This window comes from Lampetra planeri, chromosome 26 (assembly GCF_965212315.1).
Source record: "Lampetra planeri chromosome 26, kcLamPlan1.2.h2, whole genome shotgun sequence".
NCBI lineage: Eukaryota > Metazoa > Chordata > Hyperoartia > Petromyzontiformes > Petromyzontidae > Lampetra > Lampetra planeri.
The window spans coordinates 2,063,350-2,085,797 of NC_136132.1; the positions used below are offsets into that span (position 1 = coordinate 2,063,350).

At 46.5% G+C, this 22,448-nt stretch overlaps 1 protein-coding gene and 1 long non-coding RNA gene across 5 annotated transcripts in view; one reads left to right on the plus strand and one right to left on the minus strand.

Moving 5' to 3' along the window:
• LOC144727557 (uncharacterized) overlaps nt 1-20,716 on the minus strand; it is a 67,978-nt gene extending 47,262 nt beyond the window's left edge. Inside the window, exons 1-2 of one of the 2 annotated variants that reach the window (XR_013587420.1) lie at nt 20,172-20,716; nt 19,851-19,949 (exon numbers count right to left, since the gene is read on the minus strand). This is a non-coding gene — a long non-coding RNA (uncharacterized LOC144727557). The remainder of the gene's footprint in view (nt 1-19,850; nt 19,950-20,171) is intronic. The other variant, XR_013587419.1, reaches the window with a different exon arrangement.
• LOC144727556 (uncharacterized) overlaps nt 20,076-22,448 on the plus strand; it is a 39,209-nt gene continuing 36,836 nt past the window's right edge. The window contains exon 1 of one of the 3 annotated variants that reach the window (XM_078606439.1): nt 20,076-21,439. In XM_078606439.1, coding sequence (XP_078462565.1) covers nt 21,358-21,439 — 82 coding nt within the window. In that variant the 5' untranslated portion in view covers nt 20,076-21,357. The remainder of the gene's footprint in view (nt 21,440-22,448) is intronic. The other 2 variants (XM_078606437.1, XM_078606438.1) reach the window with 2 other exon arrangements.

The window sequence follows — 22,448 nt, forward strand, 5'->3', positions numbered from 1 at the left end:
AATCCTTCTCCACTGCTGCTTCTGGGGTCTGGAACTCCCTGGCTCCAATAATCCGCCCCACTGTCTCTTATCCCCCTGTTCAAGTGCAGGCTTAAGGCATTCCTCTTCTCCTTTTGCCCATGACTAATTGTGTGCGTATATCCCAATGCCTCTTAATCAGCACAGAAGACCGATGTTTGGAAATCCCTTCTCTCCCTGGCAGTCCCCATTGCTGCCTCCACCCCCCTATTCAAATCCAGGCTTAAGACCTTCCTCTTCTTTGTGACTGTCCATTCCCATTTACCCGAGTGTCTTAATCAGGAAAAAGACATCTCCCCGCCCTACCCTTCTCTAACTAGCCCGCTTTCCCTTACAAATAACAACATAAAATAGAATCCCTCATTTTCCAGGTGAATATCTTTCCGCGTCTGCAGTATCTTAAGATGCGGTAGCATTTAGACATTTTCTGCATTAAAATAGTGATCGCGTTGCAATGCCGTGGGGTTAACCCTGCTGTTCTTATTCATGCGAAATGTGCGTGCGACATGGGTAGGGCATTCATTCCATGACCAAACCCACGCAAATCTCAGACAATGTTGGTGAGTTCCCAAATGTTCCCCTCCACCACTTCCTCCTCCTCCATGCCCTTATCACTCATCACTAAGCACATAACAATTCGTTTTCTCTGCACCTGCCCCCCACCCCTCTCCAATTCAAGAAATAATTGTTTTTATATTTATACATTGTGCTGAATGGAGCACCTCTGGTGGCTCTAGAGGTGTCGCATAGGCCAATTACATCCATCTATATCAACATCGTCATCAGCATCAGCAGGAGCAGCAGCCAAATGAACACATACGTGACATTGAACGGATGCATCGTAAACTCTAGAATCGATTTAAATCGATGAACCAATACATCTTTACATTTCTACTCATCGCCAGCGATGCCAGACTTTGCCTGTGCGGTCAGGCGGAACGCAGGTGGAGGAGTGTTCCAGTGAACTCTGCAGGAGGCCATGCCAAGGCATCAAACTTGGGGGGGGAAAGCCAACAGACCTCATTCCTCACGCCGCCCACACATCACTCACCCTCCCACATGTTTGTCAGTCTTCTCCACGGAGAAGGAAATTCAGCCGTGTTCACAGGAAGCGTTTGTTGATGGACAGGTATTTCGCAGTGAGACAATCGGGGCTAACGTGTGAGATGGCCTGCCTCTGTAGATGTCCCACTTCTGCACAAAGCTTATCGTGCAGTGGCCCTTTGCTGATGTTATATGGCAGCCCGATTGATTCCAATTGGGCTACCATCACGCCACGAGATGCAGTATCCACCAGGATCTCTTGCAAAGCAGTGGAACCTCTTGGTGCCAGAGATAGGATCTGGATATTCCAGGGCCCCATAAGTGACCTCATGTCCGCACAATGGGTAACAGCACTTTCCCACCGATACTGCCAAGTGAGTGCAATATCCGTCTTTTGACAGTCAAACCATTTTGTTTAATTCCTAGAGCCATTTTATTCAAGTTAATTGCAGAACCATATTTAATGCGATTGATGTTTTGTTGTATGCAGCCACTGGTGGCCGGGATGAGACTATAAACTCACTAAACTTGAGGAGCCAGTTTAATCACAGTCAGCTGCTTGGCTTTGAACCCAGGTTCAGTGCTCTGACCTCTGAACCACACGACAACCTCCTGGGTGATGCAATAGCTAAACATCGCCGCTATGAAGATGCCTGGGTGTCTCAGGGGTCGCAGCCCTGAGCCATCACTGCAGAGATCCTAGTTTCAAACACGGTTTTCCACCCTGTGATTAAACTGAGTTCTTAATTGTATGTATGTATGTATGTGGAACTTATTTCGTACCATACGTAGCCAACCGTGCTAATCGTAGGTGCGGGAATGATTTGATGGTGTCAGCCCAGTTGTCAATTACTGCATGAAAACGATCATACTGAATTTGGTGTTTCACTTAATTTTCTCAAAATTGCAGCTGTGAGAATGAAACATATCGGTATGACTGCCATGCGATGAACAATTCTTTATAGCAGGGCAGTTGAGAAAGTGCAGCAGCCCCAACTGTGGGTAACAGGCATTGAAGTAGTTTAAGTGGATCTCAGATATCCAGCCGTGGTATATCCACTGCTGGATGAGGGTCTTCCCAAGACGGTCTCGCAATGCAGCAGTCCAACTTGGTGCTTAACCGTGAACCGCCAAAAGTAAATATCCACCACGGAGACGGATCAGGCTTTTTAAATGGCAACGTCATCTCAAGACTCGACCACGTGTGGCTTGGCCAGCGACGCAACAAAATGTAATTGTTTTGTGTTCCTCTTAGCTCTTAGCCAAATCTAAAAAAACCGTTGGGAGTGTCTGGATGACCGCACGGCGCCCACAGCAACCGCGGCCCGCGGGCTACAATGATTTTTTTTTTACACAAAGTAGACCAGCATCACCACCACCACCACCACACAGAAGACTGAGCGTCACGCATAAGTGGCCTGGCTGTCCGCACCAGCGGAAGGGCACCAATCACAGGGTGGGCCCTGCCTTGCCCCTCAATGGTTATTTTTTTGTCAACGGCTAAAAGGCACCTCCAATGGCGACATATGACCTATCTCCCTTAGACACAATTCCCGTGGCCAACTTTTAATCACATTGTCTTCAGTTTCGAGAATTTGTCGTTGCGTCACTCGCAGAATCAATGTGGAATAGGGCAGAACGGAACTCGCAAAAATTGAGGGCTGGCTCCCGCAGAAACAGGTCCATTTGTTTCACTTAGCAGAACTTAGCCGGAGTGCATTCACAATTGATTTTTGTATCTTTTCTTCGCACCATGAGGAGGCGTTTCTGCAACTACAAAGGCGTTGGAAGTTATTTACGAGGCAAAATAAATATTACAGTTTTAATTACTATATTTATCTTTTATGTTTATTAACGTTTATGGTAACGGCGTGCGGTGCGTAATTGTGGCATGGGGAATGAACTTCAACGCAATCTATTCTGAGACACAATAAGGAATTCTGGATATTACAGAGGGGAGTTAGGGCGAACGCGCCCCCACCCCCCACAATAGCGCAACGCAATGTAAACAATGCGTACAAATCCGAGTTGTATCGGAGTAATACAACTTTACTGAATGCCCTTTATTCCATGACGTGTCATGGATTTCAGTTGAAAAGCAGAAGGGGTGGGCGGGTTTGTTATGGGGGGAGGGGGCGGGGGGCTGGTGGAGGAGGGGGCGGGGTAAGTGAGTTGGAGGGGGGAGGGGGTCACGGGCTGTAGGGGTGAAGGAGACCAGGGTGGGGGGCGATGTTGGGGGATGGAGACAAGAGAGGGGGGGGGACAGAGGGAAGCGTTCTTTGCAAAGATTGATTGCGCGTCTCTGACATAGCAATATGAGAAACCAAACTTGATGATTACGACAACGAAGCACACTCCGCCGACTGTATCTAAACTTATTTGGCCCCAGCCCACATTGTGCCACGAACGCAGAGCAGCGGGGGGATTGGGCGGGGGGCGGGCGTTCTGCGGACTCTGTGTTTATTGCTGTCAGTGACGGACGGAGCCGCAGGCTGGTATTTTATCATATTTACTCCAGGCCTGGCATTATTACCACAATCACAATTCCATAATCTTTCGGCACGTCACTCCACTCTATAAATCAAGGGCCCTCACACGACATGAAAAATTGCATTAATATCTGCGGGGCTCCCGGAGGGAATTCGCCCGATACCTCGAGACACTGGGCATTGCCTGCCGGTGGTCAGCAGATGCAGCGGGCGTTTCTACACGCCGTCGAAAACTCACTTTTCGAAATATAAAGTGGGGGGGGGGGGGGGGCTGCGTGAAATTATCAACCCCGAGTCAAAAATTATTACAGGCGACTAATTTTACGTCCTTTAAATGTGACCGCTTCCGTTTAAAACGAACAAGAAAGACTACTCTTTTTTTTATTTTTTCTTGGGCCCGAGTGGGCGACGCGCTATAATTACACAAGCATTCTGTCAGAGGATGCTCTCAAAGATGTGATTTGAAAATAACTAACCAATATAGCGTCTGAGTGGTGCAAGCATCCGTTCCGAGGGGACTTGATTTTTTCGTTTGCGCGTTGCTTGCGGAATGTTTGAGTAATGGCTCCCGTTCGGTAGTTAGCGCTGTGCAGATCCGGCACGGCCAGATTGATCGCGGGTTTTTTTTGTTGTTGGAGACAACGTGGAAGGTTGAGCGCCACTCATCGACTCGCTCATAAGTGATCATTCGAAGCGGAACGCCTTCGCACAACGATAACGCGACGCGCTTTAGCGGCGATACATAAATGACGGCATCCGACGTGCGCCGGTCTGTCCATGGCTTAGTTAAGCTCCTGATGTGACGCCTTAAACATGAAGCTTGCCGTTTGCAGTGAACAGTTATTTGCTTGCCAGATGTACCGTATGTGCATTTAATCACGCACACACACATATGCCCATGTGTGCCAATGCCTATCAAAAGTTTTGCGAAGAAGAGGCATTAAAGAAAGTCTTATCAATCTAATGTTACACTTGTGTGAAGGTTCATCTGTGTGGAATGACCGCATAAAAAAGTGCAATTGCGTTAGGAGTTCTGGAATCCCCCAAAAAAGAGTATTAACTTTGAGTCTGTGTAGTTTCAAAATCTCATTCTCAAACGATTTTGCCCCTTCACATATATATTAAAAAAAACTACGTAGGCCATACTGCAGGTTGCTAAGAGCAAAAAAAAAGAAATGTAGAATTTAACCGCACACAACAACGACACAAATGCAACCTCATTATCAGGGAAAACCATTACACTTCCAAAATTTGGGATGTCCGTGAAAATTCATGAACAAAGTGGATTTTAGACGTCAAAAGTCAGGGGGGGGGGAATATCGGCGCAATGCGCCCGTACCCTTTTTGGCTGGTCACCTCGAGACACGGGACAAGCGAAGCAATTGCGCCAGCTTGATGCAATAATGCTCTACCCTTGTCGGTCAGTAAAAATGTATACATCATTCGGCTTGCCCGCTTTGCTAGCCCGTGGCGTTTGATCATCCTAATTAAATATAAATCCTGCTGGTGGACAGGCACTGACAGAGCAAGGAGCTACCCTGGCTATCTCTCCATTTGTTTTATGGATCTCTGGGCAGCTGTTGGGCCGAAATTAATCCAGATTCCCTCCTCCCCTCGGACCCCGGCAGCCCCCCCCCCACCCCTCTTGCCCCCCCCCCTACCTTCCCACCCTCAACAAAGCACATCCCTCCCCATCCCCTGCTACCTGGCGCAGATGCAAGACAAACCGCGGAGTGTCCTCATTCAATATTAATGATTCATTTGTTTTGCGAATAACTTTCTAATGAGTGGAGAACGCCGGGCAGGGCATTAATCAAAATGAACGTGTGGTGTGTTTTCGGGCTGTCCTTGTCGCACACAACTTTCGTGGGAGAGCAATTGAGGGGAGGTTGATTAATTGTTACAAATTGATATCTACCTATCGCTTCATTTTCCTGTATGCATTCAGCGCACTAACAACGTCCCTGGGGAGGCTTGCCTTTATTGCACGCGGCAGTCGCGAGGAAAATGTCAGATTGTCACTCCTTCTGACCATATTTGATAGATGAGGAAATGTTACGGAACACTGTGGCTCCGTTCGTGCGGAAGACGGGTTTGCATGCCTTAGCAAGAGCTCTCTAAATGTACCCAGGAGCACAGAGCATGCCTAATCAGTTAAGAATCAGCAGAAAGTTGCGCCGCTCACGATGCTTAGGCTGCTGTCCATATGTGCGGAGGCGTACGCTCTAATAAAAGACAAAAAAAACACGAGACAAATGCAGTTTTGACATTTTGGGTCAGCCATTGTGCCTAACCCTAACCCCGATGAAGCTAAGATTTGTATCGGCTGCTAAAACATAACCAACACAAAGAAATGTTACATGAAAACTGCTTGCCTTCCAACGGCTTAGAATATGCATTTGTGAACGTTACTCTTTACCAAGGAAAGATCTTCCGAAACAAATTCATTTTATTAATGTTGCACGTGTATTTTTTTTTCGCGTGATTTATTTTAATTGGCTGGTGTATACATCTGTGTTATTTATGTTCGCCTGGGTTACAAACATATCGATTGGCCAACATTGACCTGAGACCAGTGTCTCTTAAAGCTGATGATCCTGCATCCATGGGAGAAGTGAATTTCACCTCACCTATTATATGCTCCGGGACAACAACAAAAAATCACCTCCCCTATTTACCCGACAGCGAAGACACAACCAGCTGGGAAAACTGCTTGCATGGGCAGATCAACAAATCTCTGAAATGGCCATCACGATTGGTCCACTACAAAACAAGGCAGGTAAGAACTGAGTTGGCGAGCTCGATTTGTGCACAATACCCTCACTTTATGATAATTGGTTCTTTACCCTTCTATCTGGCAACAAAACTGACACCTTTTTACAAGGAGTCATGTTTGCATAGACCGCAATACCTGCAGTCATAATACTAACTCACTTTAGTTATAGACTCGGAATCGATGCGTCTTTCCACGGCATATGGGGCAACTGCCGAACATTTATGAAAAGTGTGAAATGTGCTGAGATTCTTTGCTCAATTAAACACTTGAACAATTTGTTGCGGCGCAGGTCATACTAATTAACTAACGAAATACATCCCTTAAAATCATTATACTCGGGGTTATTTTTTTTTCCTTTCTTTTCGATCTAAATTTCGAATCGGGGCGCGGGCACATGCGCTTCACTCGTTAACTCACAGGCGAACAAAAGTTTTCTGTTTGCGACTGGGCGGGAGATCATTGGGATTAGATGTCTCTTTTTTTGCGAGCGGTAACAGAGGTGGGCAAAATACTGCCAAAGAACAGCACGCGATTTTTCACCTGGGAATAAAAATTAAAATAGGCATGTATGGAAAAAACACTTTTAAATTGGTCAGACAACTAGGGCTTGGATTTGAGTCCTGGAAAACTAAGACAAACATTCCAGATAAAAACCATTAAAACTTCAGGGCCTTGTGAAAAGTGTCATGTTTGGCCACGGCTAATCAATTGCTTCATTCAATTTGTGCAATTTTGTTTATATAACATTCCACGGAAAGCTTTGGCAGGGCCTCAGAAGCACAGGCTGGAAAGACTTTGCTACCGTTAACAGCTGCCGTAACTCTGCCTTGGCCTGGAAGGAGGAGCAGGAACGTTGGTCGGCGTTGCGTCCGTGTGCACGAGTGCAGAGCGGTCGCGCAGCAGTTAACGGCACTGCACCATAAACCCCACTCGCGGCCAACGCCGGTGACGATTGTACACGTGTATGTTGAACGTTGTTTCGCACCATACGTAGCCAGCCGTGCTCATCGGAGATGCGAACGAAGGACAACAACTCAACATGAAAGCAGTTCTAAAGAAATTAGTTTTCAATCTAGATTTGACTGGTGCTGGGCCTCCCCTAGGTTGACTCAGCCTCAAATGATACCTGGTGCAATGTGTAAACACAAAGGTGGCCCTTGCGTGGTGCTGGTCGTGCCGGCTCTTCTAAGGTGCACGCGAACAGCACTTGCCACAAAAGTCGGTTAAGGCTACACGGGGAGTCTTTGTCTTTGTGCAAAGCGGAGAAGTGTCTTGTGATTTAATTTAGTTATTTTCATTTTTATTTTATTCTTATTATTTCTATTATTATTTTTTATTTCTATTTTCACCTACGTGACTTTACCGAAAGAACCAAAGCGTATGGATCCTTGCAGTCACGGAAATTTTAAATCTAGAATTAAGTGTCTTAAAGGCGGTGCAACAGACACGCCTCTGGTGTGTGTTCGGCCTGTGGCACGTGGAGCGAAACGTCAGACATCGTGCCGAAACCAACATCGGAGGAGCGCACAGCGCAACCGCGACCAACGACGCAGTTCTGATACTACCCACACCACGAGAAGAACAAAAACACACAACTGGTGCGGTCACAAGCACTCCAGCTGCGCCGTCTGCTACCGCGCAGGAAAATAATTATTGTCATTAACCGATTACGTTTTTATTTCATTCTCATGATTGATGCGCGCCGATAGTTTGTCCACCTGTACGCGCAAAGGCCACGCAATGAGCGGCCGCGAGCGGAGAATTCGCGTCGATGGCGAGGGGGGCGGTGCCGCCGACTGTGCAGGCGTCACCGCGGCGAGGGGGGCCCGCGTTACCCCCCGTGATAGATGGCCACCCACGGCCATTCGTATAATGTGCTCAGTCACGTTTGACACCGAAAAGGGGATGTTTAATCATAAATCCCGCAAGGTATAAACTCTGTCCATATGGAAGAGCAGCTGCCTCGCGGCCAGGCTCTATTCTTAGCGAGACGTCTGCAACATCGTGGGCCCATGCGCAACATCTGTCAAGACGACGAGCAGCCCCTGCGTGCGCCTTCACGAGTCGCGACGCTCCTCCGCCAACGCCGCCGCCGCCGTCATAACTCGCTCTCGGCAATTAATGCAACCCACTGCGTCCTCTCCTCCTCCGCCCCCACCCCCTCCCCCGCCCCAACCTCAATTCATAAATATATGCTTTGCACTTCCAGCATCTTTTTTGTTATAATTAAGACTCCCGACCATTTGTACATATGCGTGCGCATAGCGTGCGCGTGCGTGAATAACTGCCACGTAAACTGTGAATGTGCTGTTGTGATAGAAACAAAGTAATAAAAAGGAGATGGGAGTTGGGGGCATCGGCCTGGAGGCAAGGAGGGGGAACTGGTGGAAAAAAGTGAAAATGATATGTTAATTCTGTGGGAGCACACATCCTTAGTGATGGGGGCATTTGCACATAGAGTGCTCACAGCCTGTGTCTAGCAGGCCTCTTGTAAGAGTAATTAAACGAGCATTAGGAAGAAAAATGAAGGCCCAAGGAGTGATTATGCACAGATGCAAAGCGTACGTCATGTTTAACATAAATCATCCGTGGTGTACACATTGCACGATTGCATACAGCGCAAATGGACGTATGTCGAATTTTGGCGAGTGTCGGTTACAGGTGGTGCGAGTGTCAACAAAACAGCCCGGTATCTTTTTCGAGTGGCTATTACATCCCTCCACGTGGGATCGGATCATAGGAGGAGAAGAAGGGAAAAAAATGCATCAAGAGCGCTTCATCACGCCATTTAGACGCCTTTAAATTGAACGCTACCATTCAGATGTGCCCTTTAAACAATCTCTGCGAGCACATTATTCACTTCGCAAGTTTGTCAAAACAGCAGGCTGCCGAGTAATTCAGTGATGGACATACATGACCTTCAAATGCGAATACGTCGCTACAAAACTTGCGGATTTAGGAATGCGCTGTTTTCTTTTGCAAACAAAGTCGAGGCTCGCACGGCTTAACCCAGTCGCCTGCAGCACCACTAACAAGCGAGCAAATTGTGGCCATGGCCAAAACGAAGCCTTGCGCTTATTTTTTTCCTTTCTCGCAACATTAACACAGCGGGCGTGTTTAAGCCCCCAAGATTTAGCAGTGTTTTGTATCTGCGGTGGCAGACGAGACACAGCGCGCCTCTCTGTGCCTGCCCATACTTCATCACACGGGCCTCACTTTAAAGGCAGGTTTCAGATTGCCGAGGCAATTCAACCTGGGATTGAACCTCCTCCGCTGATCCACCAAATCTCAGTGTGCCCCCCCCCCTCCCAGCTACCCCCGAGGTCACATCGATGCTACTTGCTGCTTTGGCATCCAGGAAGAGAGATGTCGCGTTAATTGAAAGCCAAGGGCGATTCATCTTAAAGTATATGTTTTACGGATTCTTAGCTGAGACATCTATCTGGCCATCGTGGAAGAGAAGGCCAAATACGCTGCGAGAGGGGCTTGGTCGAGAACGCCCTTCACGTAGCAGAGGCTTTTCCAGCAGCAGCAGGGTGAAGAGCAGAACTTATAGGCTTGCACCTTTGCCTTTTTTCACGTGTTACTTTTAAAAAAGAAAAACCAAACATGAAATAATGTCATCACAGTGGAACAGGGTTAAATGAGAATTTCTCAGCCAAAGGAAGCTGTGTTGGGGCCGCGCGCGCGTGCGTGTGTGTGTTGGGCATCCTTCCCCAGACCTCGCAAGGTCCTCCTCTCTCGCAAACAAACAATAGCATTAGTGAAATAATATTGTCCCGTCGGCTGGCAATTTGAGAAGATGAATGCCCGATTCTGGTGTTTCATCACTGTCACTCTGTCCGAGGCTGCGACCGATTGCGCTGTCATTTCATATTGTGTCACCAGGAGCTATGGGAAACACAATGCTCTCTGTCGTGACGAAAAGAGCAATGGGGGGGTGGGGGTTGGTGTATGTGGTGTGGCGGGGAGGGGGGTAGAGAGCCCCGCTCTTCTGCTGCACGAGACTGGGGGACCTCGGGGGAACGTGGGAGGGGGCCGTGGGGGGGGGGGGCGTGGGGGGGGAGAGAGAGAACGTTTGGGGAGCGCAGCGTTGGGGAGGTGAATCGCGATTTTGCGACCGCGAGAGACGTTTCGTGTTTCTACTCGCCTATAACCAGTGAGCACTTCATTGCTCCACTTTCAGAAACATCTTTGACCTTTTTGCTTTCCACTATGATGCTGGTAGGTTCAGAAAAGTGTCGTTTTTTTTCATCCGAATGTGGAAGATTGCAGGAGACGTGTTGTCACGTCAGTGCAAAGCTATCGCCGCACAATGTGCATATACATGTCAAGAGTATTAACTCAAATTTTGTTATGTAAAAATAATAATAAAATAAATTATTTTTAAAAAATAAAATAAAATACCAAGTCATTTCTTCATTCATTTGGATGGTTTCCTTGACTTGGCACGCAAGAAGGTTAGCGTGACCAGCATCGTACCCCTGAGGAATTTGATGTGTCTGACAATTGGGAATATCACATTATGGTTGGTATAACAATGGCCTACTTTGTATTTTTTTTATAAAGCGTGTCATCGGATTTTAACATAAACGAACGACTTAATCCATATTGTTATAGTTTCATTGTAATGTTTGACACATACCCCTATACTATAAATATGAAGATGTACATGACGTTTAATAGACATGCTATAGTGTTTTTCCTACGTCTCATGAATAATAATAAATCCACTGCTGGATGAAAGCCTCCCCACGCCATGTGAGTCGTGGAGGCTTTTGGCCATACTTCACCTTGCTGGTCATTGCAGGTTGGTGAAGGGCACTGTATAAGAACGGTGGTTTAAAAAAGTGTTCAGGACGACAACTCATATCAACATAAACACAACTTATTTGAACATAATGGATTATTTGATTTAAATAAAGGTGTTTAGGATTACAACTCATCTTATCAACCTAAACACAACTCCATATGGACGTAATGTTTTACTTATTTGAAGCTCTTGAGCAGAAATTTTAAATGACTATGTGACCACATCGTTCTGAGTGCACCCAACTCTTTGCCAGATCTGAGAAGTGAAGCAGAGTTGAGCCCGATTCGTACTTGGATGGCAGACCACTTAGAAGTGCCACGCATCCATCATACATTCGGCCTGCAAGGTGACAAGAATATGTCTACACTGTCCAGTGGCGGATTGACTCCATCTGTAGAGAGCTTTGGGAGTCCCTGCCTTGGTTTCACGGTGGAGTTTCCGTCCAAGTTGCCTCTGGCACGAAGCCCAAACACCTCGTTCAGGGAATTGGTCAAACATCCAAACGCAGGACCCTCTTGAATAAGTCTTGAGACTCAATCGAGGCCTTTCTGGCTGAATAAAAAGCGTAGTTATTGCTACATGCTGCGATGTTATAGGACTATAAAATTATCCAAACTAGAAACTTTTATTATTTTATTTTGTCAGGTAAGGCCCACTGAGCTACGTAGCTATTTTTCAGAAGCGACCTGTCCACAAATGATACCTTAACGAAGTGGCTTATCACGTGGAAATTTAGCAGCCAAATACTCTAAACGCACGTTTCTAAATGTGAAGGGGGAAAAACCGGAGGACCCGGAGAAAAAATCCACGGGACCAGGGGGAGAAAGAACATACAAACTAAAAAATATACACCAGCAGGCGTCAGGGTCGGGATCGAACCCACAATCTCCTGTATACCTGGCGAGGCAGTTAACATCTCGTCAGATCTCAGGAGCGCAGTAGGGTTGAGCCTGGACAGTGCTAGGCCGGGCCTTACCCATGCATAGCGGCTGCTTTTGGCTGCAGGGGTTACGTGGTGGGGAGCAGAGGGCAGCGAAGGAAAATACATTGCTGCACTGCACTTTTATTCTCCGGCATCTACGCCACCCACAGACCCCCACCGCCCCCCCCCATTACTGACCAGCGTGGTGAAGTATGGTCAGAATAACCTTTATGATACACACGGTGTGGCGAGGCTCTCATCCAGCAGTGGATACGTTAGAGGTGGCAATAGCGGCAAAAAAAACCCACACCGTGTGGGTCTATGCAGACCTTAAAATATCCTGTTCTCAAAATGTTTTGACTGGCCCTCTATGTACACATGAATATGTATGTGTAGAGGGGATAAACTAAAAAGAACAGAGGCGCATATTGCTCAGATTTATGAGACTCGTGCTTATAGTGCCGTTCACAGAATGAAGCACGTGCTCTATGAAACGTACGTTCTCATGAATCACGCGGTCCACGATGCAGGCTCCCGGACACACGTCGCGAGCTTACACCTCTGCTTTCAAAAACACGGCTATTTGCATTAGAACAAAGCATATTTCCGCAAGTTTGGGTTATTTAATTGTATTTACTTTACTCACGCTGGAAAGCCACATTTGCTCAGAGGGCTATTTTTCAGGAGGGTCCTGCGTTGGGTTTTTATTTTAAGATATTTTTAGCCAAGAATGGCAGGCTCTTTCTACGGTGCCGGAGGAAACCGGAGCACTCGGAGAAAACCGACGCTCATGAAGGGGCAACACGATCTCCGTACAGATGAACACAGATGGTGATTTGTCCACTTTCTGTACTGCCTTCTCCTGGCAAGCCAGGGCATGTCACCTCGATGCTTATGGGAACTCAGATTGCAAATGTTGTGGATTTACTCTCCAACTCACCGGTGTGCTGTACTAGTAACGAATTGGCATGTTCTGTTTACGTGACAAACCTTACTAATAGGCTGTGTCGGGTGGTGACGGGTTTAACAACACATTTATATTTACGCGATCTAACCCAAAAATCGTGTATTATGGAGTTTCACAACATTTGTGCAGTGATCCACCAACTCTCATTTGCCTACAAGGCGCTGGTTTATGGGTGTGATAGAACTGCAGCTTGTTAGGAAGCCGATTTTCCTCGGTGACATTTTTTCTGTCTCTTTTTGACGAAAACAGACAGAGAGGAATTGAAGCAAATGCACGGGGGAACCGACCTCCGGGGAGGAACCTATCCACTAAAAAACGATCAACGAAATGCCGCTGGCTCAACATCTTCCAAAAAAAGACAGCGTGCCCCAAAAAAACAAAACAACAAGAACAACAAAGAAAAGGGCCTGGCACCTAAATATAAAGCCAGGCTCGTCATCCATTGTTTAATTAACAGTTCAGTCACCTTCTCTGCTCCCACGGCGGAGACCAATTAATTGCGTTTCCCGCGGGACGCGCTGTGCGAGTACGCAAGCCCACCACCACCACCACCAGCACCACCACCACCAGCACCACCACCACCAGCACCACCATCAGCAGCAGCGTGCAGCGACGACCACGACGTCGTCACGACTCTGGGGGGCCCCCACGCCGAGAGAGAGACGTAGACGTCTTTACGGTCACAAATCGCTCATTATTAACATCGTGCCCGCGTCTCCAACTGCCGCCCCCCGACACTCGAGGCAAATACTGTAAAGAATTGCGGGGAAGCAATTATGGTATGAGGCACCTTCCCAGCACCAGGCGAGACCTTAGCCGCTGTGCCTGGCTTGACCTCCTATTCACCCCAGCTGTCACGCAAAGCAAGTTATGTATGTTTACCTGCGGTGCGGACATTCAATATGCTTAATTTACAAGGGCATTGTGAACTAACAAAGTGATATATTTGGAGTTAATGCTTGGGCCTGAACGTTCCGATGTATTGTTAGAAGCAGCTTTCTATAATTCTTTACAAAAAAAGGGACAGGCTATTGATTCCTTGAGCTGTAAATTGCACGGGGCTAAGTGGCCTGATCAGAATTCAGGATTATAAATGAATGGGACAGGCCTGAGCAAGAAAAATGCTCTGCAATAGTGGCAGCACTTAATGGTAGAAGTCATTGCAGATGGAGGAAATATTTAAAAAAGTGGAGAGGGAGGGGGGGCCGGAAGGGAGGGGGGTGCAAGTCTTGCAAATCAATTACCGTTCCATGTCTCAAATCTACATCTGCTGTGGATTTTGCTCACTAGAGTCATTTGTCTAAAGCTTACTGGTGTCTGACATGATGGAGGGAGGGACAGTACATTTGTATTTCCATTTACATATCACAAGATTACGGGAATAAAATATTCGCTCTCTAATGCCGCACAGTAAATTACTCTGCGAATTGATTAGAAAAGGCCCACAATATCATTTATAGCCATTCCCCAGAACTGATAAGAAATAATACCATTACTCCCATTCACTGAAAGCCAAAGTGATGTTGCTAAGGTTTTCTTTTTATGTGCCTGCAAATGTATGATTTTGGACTTTATTGCGATTCTCAAATGCATGCTATTATTGTGCTCGCCGAGATAAATGCTTCGTAACGTTAATAAACTTTGTCAAAGGGCGTAATGACACCATGTAATTTTAATTAGGTGGATAGATCTTCTATGTGCAAAAAAAAAGCAATTATGCAAGATGAATATAGGTATCTTGCACATTATCTCCAAAAGCATTTGCAGTAAAACACAAGAAACGAAAAACGCTTCCATATCTTGCAACAGACTTTTTGTTTTTTTCACGCAATTTTTTCTTATTCTTCCAGATAGTAAAGCGTAATATGGTACGCATCACTAATAATGTCGCAGGACCCCAACATCCATTTAATAAATCTGTAATAATGTATACATGGGAAAAAAAAAACATTGTATGCACGTAAAAAATAAATAAATAAATAAATAAATACCAAACGAGCGAAATGAGGAGGATGGCACTATGGATCACGTCTTGTAAACCGTGACACGTTCACACTCTTCGGTTTTTTCGGTAAAGGCACGTGACTTCACCGAAAAAACCGAAAAGTATGAATCCTTGCAGTCACGAAAGCTTCACGTCTAGACTCGTGACACGTTTGCTAAGAATAACGGTCTCCCACATCCCCACCAAGGCCAAAGAGATGTGGAATTCTCAACAACAACAAAAAATTGGGTGATATTTTAAATATGATCTGCTTAACAGCGTACGAGTGCGATGAGGTGCATTAGGAAGCAGTGCCTGGAGTCATTGCTGAACTACAGACCCGACTCGCTTGCGCGGTGACAGGCGTGCCTTCAAGACCGTGCGTGCACCGTTACACCTTGTTACTTCATTTAGCCACATAATTAAACACTTCTACTCTCATTACCGTGTCTTAATTATCTCGCATTTAATTACCTGCCAGACATAAAAGACTTGTTAATTAAACACCGACGCTGGGATGCCAGCCACTGGAAAAGCGCCGAGCACGAGAGAGAGAGAGAGAATGGAGACAACACACCTTCCAACCTCCAGACCGCCACGGCAGTCTCGTGTCACTTAATGTGTTTATACAGGAAAACAAAACTGCGAGGCATTCTCATTTATTTACGTATTTATTATTAAAGGTGCACTGCTATGAATCAATAGGCGCTCTTATTCTTGCCCCGGCAAAGCGCGGACGCTTCGCGTGAGAAACGGAAGAGCACCTTCACAGGCATCCGCTTGAAGTGAGCTGCACCACGGCACCACCTCGATACTGCCGGTGCCAAGCCGCTAAACATTTAGCGTGGCAGCATTTAGCGTGGCACCAGCGGTAATGTGTGGACCGCTCGTCCCTGGAATGGTTGTAAAAGGCACGCCTCACGTCTAGAGCATTTATAGACGGAAGGACTTCATTCGTCACCTGGCATTGTGTGTATTGAACGCGGTGAAGTATGGTTAAACAGCCCTGACGACCTACACGGTGTGTGAAGGCCTTCGTGCGGAAATGAATTGACTGCACTTTATATATATATATTTCATATATTCTAGAGTAGATTGATGATCTGAGTTTGACTCCCAGCTACGGCCAACATCAGCGGTGTGCGATGTCTGCAACCAATGCTGCCTCCCCCCCCCCACCTCTCCCTCCGACTGCTTAAGCAATTCACGCTGATTAGCGTGGTGAAATATGTATTTATTCCAGATTTGAAGCTTTCGTGACTGCAAGGATTCATACTCTTAGTTCTTTCGGTAAAGTCACGTATGTAAAAAAATGAAATTAAACTTAATAAAATAAAAAGTAATTAATTTTAATTTCATTTTTTTACCTACGTGACTTTACCGAAAGAACTAAGAGTATGTGGTGAAATATGGTCAAAGAACCCCCTCGGCGGATACGGTGTGGGAAGGTTTTCATCCAGCAGTGGATTGATAAAAGGCTGCACGTCATTACTAGTTTTTAAATCTACTCTGCAATGCTGGTCAGGTGGGTCTGATTAGTCCACCACACATTATCTTAACTGCCCTTTGGATTGTCATAATAATTTCAGTTTTATATGGCGTCATTCATACTAATTGCATCTCACTCGGCTGTACAATAATTATATGCAATAATTGTATGCAATAGTGACGTTAAAGGCTAAAGCCTATTTATAGAAATGATTCAGCAAGTAAAAAAAAACGGAAACCCTCAGAAAATAAAATAACTTAATGAACAAATAGAGAAATGGTATAAAAACAAAACAAAACAACAATGAAGTTATCACAAGAGGGCATCTCTCTGTTCTGCTGCCTCTGGACCTGTGTTGCTCAACTCCACTCCTCGCCCATTCCCCTTCCACCCAACCACGAGTCGTCGGCTGTGCTTCGTCTTTACCAATATTTTCTCTTCATTGGCAAATTAAGCCGCTGCACTTACCCCCAAGCACCCGATGGTTGGATAATCACGGAAAGCCCGAGGACTGAAACTGAGAAGGACTCCTACGGACTGCAAGCCCGGGACACTTCTGTGATATTATCCCTGCATTGTACACGAGCTGCAGAGTCGCAGGAAGTTGCCACCGTGCAACGATTCGCACACTGGACTTGCAACTCAGAGGTCGCTGGTCCCATTCGACTTTCCCAGAGCAGAAGTTGAAACAATGGAGCAACTATTTTTTGTTTTCGTTGTTTTATTCTCCCACCCGTGTCCACCCAGCAGTATAAATGGGCCCACCACAGTTAGTCGATCGGCAGGACGTGTGTGGTGGGGTAAAGTGTGGGTACAGCCACCTCTTCCGAGATGTCTGGCCAAGCATTAAAAGGGTATGCAACATACCCCCTAGGAGGGCTCCCTAGAGCTCCCTCTAGCTGAGGCCCTTCCATCAGCAGTGGTGTGAGAAAGCCATTGCAGGGCTGCGCCATTATTCCTCCTACACATTCACTCTTGCGCCACGCATTCAACGCGGTGCCTCTCACGTCATTATTTGACTGACATTTTTCGTACAAAAAATTTCTGCCAGATATGAACAACGATTTTTTTTTACGTGTACAACGATGCAAATTTTTCTTTCATGACTTAAAATTGGAGGGGTTTTTTTCTCACAGTATTTTTCCATAGAAAATAGAGCTATCACCCTAGTTAAAATAAAGGTAATGTATGCATTATATATATTTTAAACCAATTCAAGAGTGCACTCTATAATCCCCGGCAACATGACACCCACGATCTTAAGGAGCGATCCTTTCTTCGTCGGAATATTTGGACGTTCAACGCCGTGAGAGAGAGATGGTTGCGCACAACAGCTTATTTACAAATTAATATTTTTTTCGACATCGTCTCTCGCCCACATAGACCCTAATCTGCTTAGCGCGGTGTTAGACTGTACACGAGTCTATTAAATTGGTTCAATTTAATTAGACGTTCTCTCGAAATAACCTTGCACGCCGCGTCTATACATTACCGGATCTCTGTATTTTTTGGTGACGACGGCTTTATCGCGGTGCGCTCGAGAGGAGCGGAGATAGATACAGCCAAAGGCGTTCGCTTTAATGATAAGAACGATGCCTTTACATTGATACAAAGTGCTCCTTTACGTGGCCTCATTAATGCATCCGATGAAATATTTGGCTGCTGCAGATCAGGCCTTGAGTGTTCAAAAAAAAAATGTACGGTACCGTGTTCAATTTGAAACGTGGCAACAGATCTCTTCGGGGGTTTTTTTGTTGTCGCGCATTTTTCAAATGTTGCCGTTTTTAAAACGTTTAACAACTTGCATCTTGGCAGACCCCACGTTAAGCCGAGAGCGCCTCCTACTGAACGGAAATTCATCCACTGGTGGTGAGTTGCAGCCATTCGTGGAAAACCGTGGGAAGAAAACAACGCTGTTCAAGAGATATCTTGTTCGGGAAAACCCCAGGAAGGCCTGTGACATTATACAAAAAAAAGAGATCGGATTTCCACTGGACACACGCCAGAGATATTCGTCCGTAGAAATACGACGATTTTAAAAGTAAACAAACAAGGGCCGCTCTGGTATGCAGTCAAAATGTGGTCTGTTACCAACAATAATCCCGACCTTGCAATGATTTCCCATTGCGTTATACTGCCGCTTACCGGCGAAGGGTGAGAAATGCGTGAGAAGTCTCTCCAACGACCTCGCTCCCTCCTCGCACCAACCATGTCGTGGGGCATTTTGCACGCGGCTGTTGGCTTTGAGCCGAGATGCAAAAGCAATCCAAGATGTTGTCCGTGTTACTCAGGACACAAGTGCAGTGAGCATATGGATATCCGTAGGAAAGGACACGTGCAAATTTGAATTCTTTCCAAATGAAGAAGAAAAAAGAGAAATCGAATTAAACCCAAGTGCCCTGTCTTTGTAGGCCTTGTTAGGGGAAGTGGTGGCGCAGTAATTAGCGTGCTGCACCATCAACCCGGCAAGCAGAGTTTGATTCCCGGCCACGGATAACATCGCTGGTGAGCGATATCTGATCCAGTCCTTCCCTTCACAGCCCCAGCCTCTCGATCAACTTCACCGACCCACGCCGAGCAGTTCGCAAGTACGGTCCAACACCACCCCCACCCCTCCCCCCACGATTCACAACATACCTCTGTCCAGCAGTGGATTTACAAAGGGTTGTACATCCTCAACAAAGACGTTAATTAAAACAACAGAAGTAAGGAGGGCTGCCCGATGAGTGAGTTGACACCGTGCGGGATATTCATTCATAACACGCGGACCGACACTGCAAATGAGGTAGATGTGGCTCAATGGAATTGCGCCGTAACGAGTGGGGTCACCAGGTGCATTTAAGGGAGTTAAGGCCCCCAAACTTGATTCTGACATCTATTCTCATCACAACAGCGGGTGGACCTCAGCACGCGTAGGCCAGCGAGCACAACAATTAATGGTACTTTACATTTAACACTCAATCTCCCAATGCTGGTCGACAATTGTGAGTGCATTAAAAATAAAACAACTCAGCAATTGACTGCATCGGTGCACACCCGAGGAATATGTTACGTTACAACAAAGAACACAAGAGCAGAATATGTGCATCTAGGTTCACGGATGCTGGGGGTCAGAGTGGAATTAACATTCTTGTGAAATCAAGAGGTGGACAAAGGCAGGTTTGGAGTGCTGTTCGAAAACTGAACTTGCCAAAGAAAACATTTCACGTCACCCCTCCTCCCCCCCCCCCACTTATATTACAACAACAAAAATATATCGGGGCCTCACAATGTGTGTCACTTCATGGAACAAAACACACGCGCACGCACGCACGCATCGAGAAATTCCCAGCAACTGTACGCGCCCACCTGTGGACTTGGTGGCAGTGAATGTAAGCGGCAGGCTCATGCCCTGCTCGTATGCATCCGGTGCAGGCAGAAACCACTCGGTGGGTAGCTCATGCGTATCTGCACCCAAAAATAAAATGTGACCAAAACCACAACCGCCAACACACACACGCACATTCTTATTCAACAGTTGCACGGTTTTAATTTTTTTCTCGACGGCTTCATAGCAACGCCCTTGCAAACGAGAACATCTTGGGAATGAGGCCACGTGTGTGTGTGTGTGCGCCAACGTTCAAGTGGGGAGCGGTAGTGTAGCGGTTAGCGCTACGCTGCGCTACTAACCTTGTTTCTGAGCCGGTCCTGGGCCTCCCCTAGGTTGACTCAGCCTTAAAAATGAGCCCACTCGCTGCGGTGTGTAAACGTCGTCGGGGAATAGACAAGCGCGTCTGTGCGTGATGCTGGCTGGCTGGCGACCCGAACCCTTGCATGGAGGCCGTGTGGGCCTTCACACGCGTGCCCGCTGACGGCACTTGCCCTAAGAGTCTGTTAAAGGCTGTACGGAGGGTCTTTGTGTGCAAGATAAAACAGTGTCGCAGCCGAGTTCCTACTGCGGTCTACGAAACAGTATATAAACGGCTTTGCCCTAATGTCATGGGGCATGTTTTTTAGCACGTAAAGAGCTCACTAATTGGAAATTGGGGCATTACTGTTCAGCAAATGTTCAGCTTTGAGTCTGCAATGAGAAAATCTGCCATCTCGGGAGACAATTTTAAAATCGTTAAAAGAGAGATGAGACGTTATTAGGGGTAATGTGTGTACCAAATTAGAGAGCGCTGATAAGTGCGGGTGACTTGATTATGAGTTTATGACATTTAATGGTAATTATCCTAATTTTGAGAAGAAAAAAAAACCCCTGTACATAATACCTTGATTCAAAGCACCTGCATAGCGGGATGAGGTATCTTTGGAACTAATTACACAGCCTCTCCCGAATTCCACCCTTCCAGCAATTATTACACGGCAGGATATATCGTCAGTAAAATAAAATGAAGTTATGTTGTCATTTGAGGTGAAAATTATAATAATTTTTTTCATCTAATTCATTCCAATTAGTGAAGGTTCGTGATAATGTAGGCCAAATATATATGAGTTGTTTGTCAATTTTCATCCGCAGAAATCACTTGCTGTTGTTAAGTGTACTTTGTTAATAACAAAAGAACCCGCACGTGGGGTGTTTGTGGTTTTGTGAGGCTGACGAAAGCGGGGCAGGAAGGAAGTCTGCACCCGGGTTAAATATCGACACGAGAGAGCGGCTTGCAGCGAAGGGGGGTTGGCATTTTGAATTCCACCAAAATTCGTTCTGAGATCGACTCCCTGAGCGGATATTGAAGAGACATGACTTATTGACCAAAGTTGATGGGTTTGTTTCTTAAAAAAATATACAGTAGCATACAAACTTTTCTTGTTGTTGTTGTTTATATAGTTAGCTGTGTTTTTGAATTATAATATTTTATTTTATACCTCTGACATGAGCGACAGCTTCGAAGACAACTTTTTGAATTTGCTCTTTGAGCAATCGGTGGTGAATCGGTCAGCTGAGTCCACGCAAGGTGAGTGGATCGCTTCATTTCATATTCGTGACGTTAACATCTTTGTAAAAAAAAACTATGCCTTGACATTGCTATTGACAGCGGTAATGGGAGACTATATGCCAGCTCCGAGCTGCCAAATTAAGAGAAGCCTCCCCCAGTCGGCGCACACAACCTTTGGTTAATTTTCGCGCCACAAACGTTGCAAATTCGTGAATTGGTGCGATAAAATTGACAGCGATGGGCCCCGCTCCTGGGACTTTTCTCTTGCGGCGATGACGTAAGACAATTGACAATTTTTTTTCAGTGCCTCATTTAGATGTTTTGATTGCTCACGCAACGCGCAAAATATACATCTTTTTTCGTCTTCCTCCCTTAAACAACAGCAACTCTCCTCTCTCGCGAGACACCCGCGACCACTGCTCGTTCGCACGCCGCGCACGCCGTGGCCACTGCCCCGCGTGTGCCCCCCGTGCCCCCCGTGCCCCCCGTGCCCCCCATGCCCCCCGTGCCCACCCGTGCCCCCCGTGCCCCCCCCCCCGTGCCCTCGCGCAAAAACTTCGCCGATCGGTGCCGCGCGGTTTGACCGGAGCGCGTTGAGCCCCACGGCCATCTGCGCCTCGCGCGTTCTGCCTCCGTGCAAAGGCAACGCTCGCAGTTGAGGACGAGGGAGGAGGAGAGAAGGAGATCGTGGCTGTTAAACAAACACTGCCATTGTTCATACAGCTTGCACGCTCGCTCTCTCGCGGTCGCGAGAGAGCGACGTTGCCTGTCCATATCACTCCATTGACCGATCAATTCAAGAACAGCTTAGAGATCTTAACGTTTTCAAGTTAGCTAAGACAATTGTGTGAAGAAGCAGATGGATTACAGAATTTTATAATTGTTACATTGTATGCACTTGGATGTTGAACTTTAACTTGTTTTTTCTAGATCTGTGGATATTTGGGAAACATGCTCAACCATTTTGGCTTGCACTGCTATATTTATTGGGATGCGAAGTTGCGGTAAAAGTATTAAGTTACAATGA